At 29.0% G+C, this 11541-nt stretch overlaps 1 protein-coding gene across 1 annotated transcript in view; it reads left to right on the top strand.

Moving 5' to 3' along the window:
* Positions 1–10746, top strand: part of Nt5c (5' nucleotidase C) — a 109129-nt gene extending 98383 nt beyond the window's left edge. The window contains exon 9 of the mRNA XM_067047269.1: positions 10673–10746. Within this exon, the coding sequence (XP_066903370.1) occupies positions 10673–10724 (52 nt within the window). The 3' untranslated portion in view covers positions 10725–10746. The remainder of the gene's footprint in view (positions 1–10672) is intronic.
* The last annotated feature ends 795 nt before the right edge of the window (positions 10747–11541 follow it).

Raw genomic sequence — 11541 nt, forward strand, 5'->3', positions numbered from 1 at the left:
TTATAATTTATTTATATATAGTCATGGCACTAAATGTTCAGATTCTTTTTATATCATAATATGGTTGGTCTACAAGTGAAAAATACAAAGTCGAAAATTGAAGTTTTGAGATATTCGATGGTATTTTTTTTTTTAATTTTATGGAAACAGTAATTTTATTTTATAATTGCCCATTTTTATTGTTTAGAGTTTAATTTTTTTAACATTTTAAAGCAGAAAAATCAACTAACTTAAAACTTAGTAAATTTGACTTAATGTGTATCACTCGTAAGCCCATATGAGTTTAAATGAGAGGCGTCATAATACAATAAAGATAATTAAGTTTCTTAGTGTCCGTAATTATATCAAGTTGCGCAGAGACAATTCATTTTATCATTAGACTTATATTATTTATTAATGGGTTTAATTATTTTTTAGGTGTTAATCTTTAAAATTATTCAACCCACTTAATCATTCAATAATCTTTGAGACGATTTTTTAAAAGGTATTTTTCATCCATAACGAAAATACTATATTAAAACCTTTCAGGTCTAAATTTTATTTATTTCCATATTCTATCTGCCAATCTTAGCCCATCCTATGCAAGAAGAATCGGCGTATAACCAATAGAGAATACGCCATAAGAGCTCTGAATGAAATAAAAACAATAAGAAAGGTTACATCATGATTATTATTAATTTTTATGCTTAAATAATATTATTAATTATGCTGAAATAAAGTATTTCCTTCAAATTTGTATTAATTAATAATTTAAATGTTAGATAATTATTTTTATATAATATATTAGCATTATGATTCATATCCACGATCATATAAGGTTTGGTAAATCAGTATTTAACAATAGGTCATACCATTCCTTATTACTGGGACACATAATTATTATATTTGTAATGAGAAATATAATAATGGATATATAACCTCAATGTTGTGTTTTTGTTTTAGTTCAATACGGTTTTTTTTCTTGGCGCAGGTATCACGAAATTGGTGTCAGAAGTGGGATTTGGTTAAGAGGAAAATAAAGCAAAAACAAGTTTATTGTGTTAAAAAAGTAAACAAAATACGGACAACATGTCTACAATATTCACAAGTCTCTTTTTTTTCTTTCACACTCATCTAAAGAAAAACATCGTTCACTAACGGACCGATCAATTCGATTGGTTATCTATCGTTTCTCTCCCAAAGGAGATAACCTCGTTACAATATATATTCACGTCGTTTTCCAATTTCAGGCGCTTTTTAAATATTGCTAGATATAACTAGATTAAAATATCCTCTTTCCGTTTTAAGTAAATATTTCAAAAGTGATATGTGACTGTCGCTCTCTGTAGATCCTAGTTGGGCGGGTCCGGCCGGGAACAATTGCCTTTTTTCGTGTTTTGATCTCTTGTGAGATTGTGACATCGACCAACCTATTCGCTATTTAAATTAAATTAATTTAATATTTAGGTCTAGAAAGACTACCACACCAACACACACATGTATGTGTATCATCAAACTGAGTCAAAATTAATGTATGAAGTTTTAAAGATATTAAACTTTAGATTAAGTTTTATTAATATATTCTTGTTTGAGAGTGGTTTAGTTTATTTAAAAACAAATTTGATCCTTTTTTCTCAACTTTATTCTTTTTAAAAGGTTTCAAAAGAGTAAAGGAAGGTTTTAAAAAAAATAAAGTTGAGAAAACAGGATCAAATTTGTTTTTAGATATTAAACTTTATCAAATATTTATGAAACTTTAAATATTTGATCAAAATGTATCAAACTTAAATGAACGATTAAAATGTAACAAACTTTAAATGTATCAAACTCTAAACGTATCGAACTTTAAATGTATCAAACTCTAAATGTATCAAACTTTAAATGTATCAAACATATAGTGCTCGGTAAAGTACATAAAACCATTTTCTAATTTGTTAAGTGCTCATTAGATTAACTCTTTTGAAGAATATGAGAGCGTTAAATGTAATTCCAGAGTTAAGTCTAATCAGAGAATATTGTTCTCAATTGCAAAAAGTTTTAAATGGAAAAAAGTCGTCAGACGTAGTATATTTAGCATCTTGTAAACATGTTTGTTTACAAGTTAATTGTTTTTTTTAATTATCTATATATTTGTCATTAATAAAAAATCTATATTCTAGTAATAATTAAAACCAAGATATAAAATTTCCTGAGTACAATGTCTCTCCCAAAGAGGGCTCGTATTGCATGATGACCTCGCGATGACTTCTCATTCCTGATGTTTTGATTACTTTATTGAATAAACAAATAAATAAATGACTAAACGCATCGCGGAAATGTTTTCGATTGGGAGAACATAGGTCGAGCCTCCACTGATAACTGATGATAAGAAAATGTACCTCGCACCGCTTATCAATGCAGACGTGATTTATGTTTTTATACGTCTGCAACTGTTTTTTCTGTGAAGATAATGGTATCACACCCCTAGCGCAAACTCAATAATAATGAGTTGTGAATTTAGCAAGGGCATCAGTAAATGGATTTTTTGTCTAACATGGTTGAATTTTTTTTAAACAAATTTTATGTTTTTATCAAAATCAAAAATAGAGTCAGCGACTTAGACATCGTATGGCTGTCTGGATTAACAATGGGAGAGGATTAAACTAAGAACTTATAATTATGAGAGATAGTTGACCGTGGATGACGTACGAGGAGAAGATGGTTGGGGGTGCGGTCAAAATGAAGCACAAATAAGTTTGTGTAACATATTTAATTGTGCCAACGTTTTGGTAAGAGTTTCTAGCCTTCATCAGGGCTGTTAGCTTGAAAATCAAACTCCTAATCAACTAATCAAAATTAAAACGCCTAAGAACTTTTATGTATCAGTCCACGTATTCTCTCACTTAAAATATGTAGTTTAACCTAACCCTCTGAGAGTCATGGGATCCTTTTAAATGTTGTTAATTTTTTTTAAAGCACAGTATCGATCTAAATTGCTGTTTTCAATTAACTTATAACATAATGGAACAAGTTTCTACTTATTATACTTACCAAATTTCAAAGTTAGTTCGTTTGTATATAATTACAAAACGTCTAAAAGTTTTCAAACAGCTAGTTGACAGTAACATTCCTGAGTTTTTTTTTTTTTTTATTATCGAAGAAAATCTATTTCTTTTCTTCAGTAACCGAAAAAATAGCATTTTAAGTCATAATACACTAATATTTTTTCTTCTTCCACGAATGAGCCTTAATTAAAATAAAATAACAGAGAAAAGAAAATGTATACAAAACATTATCAACAATAATGACATATTTTTTTTTTTTTACAAGCATGTTGAATTTTTAAATTTACTAATTTTTTTTTAAAGTATCGGTCTAAATTGCTGTTTTCAGTTAACTTATAACTTCATGGAACAAGTTCCAACTTGTTATACATACCAAATTTCAAAGTTAGTAAATTTTTACATAATTACAAATCGGCTAAAAGTTTTCAAATAGCTAGTTGACAAAACGTTATCAACCAATTATCTTTTTTTTTTTTTTTACACGCATGTTAAATTTCTAGAGTGATTGCGTTAGATAGAGAATTATAAAAATTAAATCTTCCTCAAAAGTTCCTTTATTTTTTTTTTATTTAAAAAAAATTATCATTTCCCATTGTTAGTGGTAATACGTAATTAATAAATATAAATTATAAAAGAATTTCATGATTAACTAATTGGAAAAAAGATTTTTGCCAGACCATCTCGACAACAGTCGAGTGAGCTCGATCTTTACCGATTTCATTTCAAAGCATTAAACACTTTGTTAATAATGATACTGAAGATTAGCGAAGATATACCAATATTATTAAATCTAAATATCAATGTGATATAAATAGTACAAATATAAAATGTGAAAATTTTATTGAATATTCTAAAAAGTAATATCAATACATTGTTTCAATAATTTCATATTCATTTGGCATTCTTATTAATATCTATATCGAAGATTAGCAACGATATTCCGATATTATTCTATCGAAATATTGATATTTTGTTTAAAAAGGCTAAAACATGTACAAAAGTTTTCTCTAGTCGAACTGTTGTATTCTAAGGAGGAAAAAAAGTTGTTATTCGTTATGTACATCTCAAGAAACGCATAAATACATAAATAAATGTTTTTGAGTTTCAATGGTCCTTTTCTCCATAGTCAATTTTTTCTTTTACTAACCTATGCATTAAGGGATGAACTCCTAAAAGTAGGGTGGGTGAAATTTGTTCGATGTGTACTCCACACCATTTTTTTTTTTCAGATTTAGGTATTAAATTTATGGATTATGGTTGCAGCAATTATTGTGTTCAAAGGAGCAATGACAAATTATTTCATAAACCTTATTTTTACTAATATGGTTTAATTAAAAGATTGTAATCATCGGTGCGAAACTCTACTGAACTTGACAATAGGAAAAATATGTTATAAACATGTAATGCCTACAGTAGTTAAATCTTTACACTGATGTATGGATTGGTTAAAATAAAATGAAGTATGGCTGGCTCAAAGTTTCTTCTGTTATTTGCTTAGTTAGATGTTCCACGATTTACCATAATTATAAAACTATTAAGCAATGCTCTTAACTTTTTTCTCGAAAGTGATGTAAGTAACGAGGAAAAGCCGTAGGTATTGTTTGTATTTACGATGACATAATATGAAAAGCCATTGTTGATAATCATGTTATATCTGTATTTGTTTCATTTTTCTGACTTGTAAGCTAGGAAATAGCTATTATTCTATGTATAACATGTTTGACAGCCAAGCCATAGATGGATGTTTGTGAATCCTCGAATCATACGTCAGAGGATGAAGGCGTTCGGTTGCTCAAAGTGTCGCAGATGCCAAACTCGAGGAAATACTTGAGTAAGGTCCAGCAATACAGCTGTGACGTTTATTGTTCATCTCAGCCTCTAGTTCAGACCTTCTCTATGTTATTGGTGTGACGGTGTTGTTAGTGATTAAAATACAGACTTAAGTTCATCTAGTGCCTGTTTTGTGTCAATAATTCCATCATTTCTATTAATGTATTTTTCATTTTTTTTTTATTTATATTACATTCATAATAATATTTCCAATTTTATTTTATTAAGTTAATTAAAAATTATAATTTCTAAAGCCTAGTGCATTCTTGTTACCAAACAAACAAGAGATTTCGGTATTGTTTAGTTTACGGAATTTTCTAACCGTCGTTTTGTGACGATCTTAAAGTTATTTTTATTGTCAAATGTGAGTATTTGATTTGTTATTATATCAATGAGTGTAATTGATATTTTATACGTTATTTGTATTATAATTAGACTATTTGTTTGACAAAATAAATGGTGTTGGTGGGTTTTAGTGAGGTCATAGTGCATTATTGCGATTTTAAAAAATAAACCAATTAAGCCCATAGTACCTGCTATATATATATATATATATGATATAGTCTCTTCTTATCGTACGTCATACATTTAGTAGAAGAGCCCTAGAGGAGAAAAAAGGCAGCTATTTCACCCCAAATTTGATTACTTAATTGAAAAGTAGGTATAATTACTAGTCAAAATTGATGAGTCTGCCAAGTATAGGTAGGGGGAATAAAAAATAGCGGGTGTTTCAAAACCTTAAAAATAATTTATTTTGTATTCGTAGCTCCATATCTTTAAAACCACCTATAACACTAGAAAATTTAAGAGAACATCATTTAAAGAAGAGTACATTTGATAAAATGTAAGCCCTAATAGACCTATTTACGTTCAACAGTTCTCGAGATATAGCTTTTTAAAAAGCAATATTTCATAAAAATGTTGTACCAAACGTACTGAAAGATCAGTAGTTAAGGAATTTATTTTGAAAAATCTATATCTCAAAAACCATTTGACGTGCAGACGTCTGTTACCACTCAAATTAAAGCTAGTTCAATGGGCTATAAAGTAGTTTTTGACGTTTATTTTCATAGTCGTAGTTTTGATGAACTTTGCTAAAATAAATTGATTTATATTTATATGTGAATATCATAAGAACTACTACCCCTACGAAGATAAGTGTCATAAACTACTTTATGGTAAGTTAAATTTCCTTTATTTTGAGTGTTGGGGAAAATATTTGCATCTTATGGGTCTAGAGATATATTTTTTCAAAAATCCAACATTTTATACGGACAACTAGAAATTAACATTTTGTGAGTTTATTTTGTCAAATATCATAAAAGCTACTCTTACAAAGATAAACGTTATAAATTATTTTATAGTAAATTTAACTAGCTTTAATTTTAGTGCTGACAAACATCTGTACGTCCTATGGTTTCTGAAATAAAGTTTTTCATAAATCAAACTTATTGTCCGAACAACTATAAATCAATTTATTTTAGCAAATATCATGAAAACTACTACTACTATGAAGATAAAGGTCGTAATATTTCAGTACATTTTTATGAAATGTTTCTTTTTAAAAGACTATATCTTGAGAACTATTGGACGTAAATAGTTGTATTAGGGCTAATATTTCAGCAAATTTACTCTTCTTTAAATGATGGTCTCTTAGATTTTCTAGTGTTGTTGATAGTTGTAAAGATACAGAGCTCCGAATGAAAAAATAGTTTTCTTTTATTGCTTTGAAACAGCCGCCATTTTTTATTCCCCTTACCTATACTTGGCAGACTCATCAATTTTTAATAGTAATTATACATATTTTTCACTACTAAAGTAATGAAAAATTGGGGTGAGGTAACTTCCTTCTTTCTTTCCGGCTCTTATATACTAATATATATAATATGGCTCTCAGGTGCGGTGGATTTTGAACAATGAGGAATCCAAAGGAAAGGAATTTTATGGAGAAGAGACAAAGCTTAAATTCGATTCTTAAATTCTAACTAAAAATTTAATGAAATTTATTTTAAAGACTTCGACGAATACAATTATAACCTGGTACACTTTTTCTATGGACTGTGTAATGTAATATAAATTCATTGTCATTTTATTATTTATTAATTTGTCTTTTGTTATATCCCTAATGCAAATAGAGTATACTCTATGTATTTATTGAATAAATTAATTCCATCCAAATATTTTTTATTTAAAATCGCGAATGTCTAATGGTTCTACTATGCAATTTGTACGAATATTTAAGTTGGGGAATTTTAAAAACGTATACATCAAGGAGTTATTGTATCGCAATAAATAAAAAAATGTGGCTAATGCCTGAAAGAAAACCAGCACAAACCCCCAGTACCTCAGCTTTCTAATTTCGCGGTGCTCAGTTTCGCTGTGGAGCAATTTCATGGGATGCAGGTCGTCTGGAAACACATTCCTCCAGGCATAACTTTTCCGGTCTCTCGGAAATAAAAGAATTCACTATCAGAACAAAAGGAAAATATTACTAATTATTATTGTTGCAGAATTTACTTCATAAAAAACCGCAAATTCTGTTGAATGCGATTTAATTGCTTGGATTTTCCGATCCCGAACCACTCCTTAATATATTTATTTCCCCTTCAAGCGGCATTTCATATATTTTTTTCCTCAAATTTATGCGTGAAATTACTTACAAGGGTATCTTAACTTTTTGATTCACGGATATAATTTATTCTTAGTCTTATTTCTTTTAACTGCTTGTTGTTATGTGGCGTCTCCTTTAAAGATCATGAGATCATGCAGTCCCAAACCATCACTTTTTCCTTGTAAATAAAATAATCATCCAGTAAAACGTTGCTTTAATGTAGTAGTTTTATTTATCATTGAGCCTCAATATCCTCAAAAATATATATAATATATAATTAATGATAGATGCAAAGGAACAGGAGATTTAAAGAAAAAGTCATCTACTTCTCAAACCAGGGCCGTAGACAAGGTTAGATAGGCGGGGCATCCAAAGCAATCAATCTCTTCTTACTGTTATTCTTCTAACTCATCCAGTTCAAGTTGGTCTTGGACCGCAACAGAGATAATTAGAATGTATAAAAAAGATATTAGGTAAAAAAGAAAAAAGAAACAATCGAGCCAATACAAAAATAATTGGCTAAAGTACAACTAGATTGGCTTGCCGTAAAATAATAATTTCAGTTAAATATCATTGTGATAAAATATCTTTAAATTTTATTTGATAAAGCTTTGAATAAAGGAGCTTTTTAATAGAGTAAATTATAAAATGGTATTTAGATGACGTATGGAGAATTTATAAATTTTTTTGATAAAATAGTTAATTTATTTGGAGAAAATTCCAATTATAAGCCTTATGTTGTGAAGTTATGGTGCACACGTATTTCAAGCCGATTCATATTTTCGGCTAATTTCACGATGTTGCTCATTTTTTATTTTTTACTAAGACTTTTTTTAGGTAAGATGTGAATGAATCATCATGTGACTTCGGAAGCGGGACAGGAAGTGAAGGCTTCCTCTTATTATATTTTATGTTACGCTCATGAAAGATTGTAACGTCGTCTTCATACATCGTACGATACTCGTGAGAATGTTTTAAATGTGAGATATAAAACACTCTATGGAAGTGCAGGAGTGGTTAGTCTACTGCGATCCATAGCTTAGGTTAACTTAACAATGTCGCTCAATATAACTATCGAACTTAAATAAAGAAACTTTGTTTTTAAAAAAAAACCTCTTTATTGTTTTTGCATTGTATGAATTATTTCTTTATTTATTATCTACGAATGTTTGCTAATTTATTTTATTTTTACACGGTATATTCACTGAATTAAAATGTTTTCCTAATAGTAGCAATCCTCTGGAATTCTGAAGTAACTCCCAGTTAGGGGAAATTAACAATTAGCTCGTAGATTGTGTTTGTTCTCGGACAATTTGTGAGAATAAATCATTTTTTTTTCTAAGCCCCATGAGTGCGTGGGGTTGAGGTCAAGATGGACAGAAATCGGGTTAAGGGGAAGCTCTTTTACTGTATTGGAAATGCTTTTGAAGAAGGAGCTGAGGATATTGGATATTTTGGATAAGAGCTTGTGTTGTGTGTTAGTCTAATGCTGTCAGAGCCCACCAGTAACTTGTCCCGAGTCTAGTCTGAGGTAGGAATGGGATATCGATATCGATAATATCGGAATATCGATATTTGGTCTCCGACATCCGATATTTTGATATCGATATTAAGCAACTGATAATATCGGAATATCGGTTTCTAAACAAAAAGGTCATCTCAAAAAACTAGATGTGACAATATCCACCCCGATGTATTGTTTTCAATAGGTCCATTCGATGTTTGATGATCAGCAACAATTTTTAAAATTATTTTATTCAGATATCGAAATAATCTTTCTGAAATTAAATATCCATATCGATATTTAGCAACAATATATTATTTTATCGAAATATCGATATTTCATTTAAAAAGACAGGGAATGTTTTAAAAGAAATATCAATGTTTCTGTAATTAAATATCTTTATCGATATTACAACAATACAACACATCGAAATAAATATGTAATTGTAGACATAAAATATAGATATTTTGTTTTTAGTTTTCTATTCTCTTTTCTAGTCTTTTTAAACAAAATATCGATATTTCGATAAAATAATATCGGAATGTTTCTGCTAACCTTCGAAATCGATATTCATAAAAATGTATAATTTCGTTATAATTGTTGTTATTGTTATTGTGAGTTTCTTATATATTTTGATTAGGTATGATATAAAACAAGTCTTCCTATGTCATGCTATGTTATCATTTTTTAATTATTATTACTTTAATTCGTTAAATTTTCAATATCGATATTTCGATATTTTAGTGCCGATATAATATCGATATCGATATTTTGCTTTCGATATCCCATCCCTAGTCTGAGGCTGTTTGTATGGGTCTGCCATCTTTGTGGCCGTCCTGTCGGTGTCAGTGCCTGAATAGAGGGTTTGTGCAGTGCTGGAGGCTATCAACAAATTTGATGTGCCTCCTCGTGATGAACTCTGTCACCGTCGGTAGGTCGAGTGTCGTATGCATATGGTTAGTCTTTGCTCTTTGTAATGAAGTATGCTATACTTTGTGTCTGATCATGCAGCTCTGAAACTGTTGGATTTTCTTCACTGTTGTTTGTGCTATGTTGGTTAGTAATGGTGTACTTGTTAACTGTTTTCATCATATAAATTATGTATTTTCCAATAGAAGAAAGAGATATTGGGAAAACAAGAGTCAGTGCTACAAAAATATAATTATTGGGAAAGTGACTTTAGGTATGGCATAGTTTGGTTTATACTGTTCAAACTAAACATTACAACTTCCTTATTGTCTCTTTTTTATTCAAAAATCCGAATTAATTTGGTTTTATTTACTTCCTTACTTTTCATCATAAATCTGCTTAATTTTAAATAATGGATATTATTGTCTAAATAAAATAAATTGTAAATTTAAGTCCCAAAACACTCTTTATTTCTTTAAAAGTCCAACGTTTCGGCCTATTCGGCTATCCTTAAACGCAATTATATTACCATTAATAATTTAAAAACTTTTTGTAGGCTATTCCGCCCAGATCTGATTTTGAATTATTGATATGAGCGTAAATTTGTATTTGGATTTTCCTTGAGGATGGTCGGATTGGCCGAAACTTTGGACTTTTTAGAAATAAAAATATTTTTGAGATTTAAATTGGATACAATTTATTTTGTTTAAACAATAATAACGAGTCTCAAGAAAGTGAAAATATTATATGTAATGGATATTATATTTTCTTATTATTATTAAACATTTCTTACAGTCGATTTTGTGGTCGACCCTTGGTTGAGGACATAGGCATGCTTAATGAATGAATGACAGAAATGCTTCATAAGGTAATATTTTCGTATTTTTTAATTTAGTTAACAACATGCTTTGACGTCATCATTAGTTTGTTTATAGAGTAAAAGTTGTATTGTTTATTAATAATTTAGTTGATACATCTTAATAGTTATCTAATTCATACTTATAATTAGCTATTTTATATTAACTATATTCTATAAGTAACTAGTTAACTACGTCTGTATGGAAAGTATCAAGGAAAAAAAAAATAAAATCACTTACAAAGGAATTACTGTTTCTTGAACAATGGTTGTGGGAGGAGGTGATTTGTTCATGATCATGCTCAACCACCAGATTTATACCCAATTAAGGGTACCCATTTTGGTGGGCCGAGCTCGAATTGATGCCTCGCGGCTGTGTGGACGTCGGAGTGTTCTCGGACCCACAGGGTTGACATTTCTTTTTTAGTTTTTTTAAATAATGTTTCAATTTTTTTAAATTTAATATTTTATTTTTTACTGTAACTTTGTAAATATGGCCTACATTTTAAAGTATGTTTTATCTAAATTATATTTAACAATAGATGAGTGTATATTAAATAAATACTAGTTAGTTAAATATGATAAATAATAAATAAAAAAGTTTAATAACTCAGAAATAAAACAATATAATAGATGATATATATAAACCTTGATACAGAATAAGTCTAAGTTAGTTTTATTCAATTTTGGTATTTTGATGTTTTTGATTTATCCCTTTTGAAGTATTGCTTATAAAGTTACCTATAGTTTATTAGTCCTGTTTTTTGTTAAAAATACCTGAAAAGTCAATAATATCCACTTAAGAACC

Source organism: Halyomorpha halys, unplaced genomic scaffold (genome assembly GCF_000696795.3).
Source record: "Halyomorpha halys isolate HHAL.00 unplaced genomic scaffold, Hhal_1.1 Scaffold479.1, whole genome shotgun sequence".
In the NCBI taxonomy this organism is placed as follows: Eukaryota; Metazoa; Arthropoda; class Insecta; order Hemiptera; family Pentatomidae; genus Halyomorpha; species Halyomorpha halys.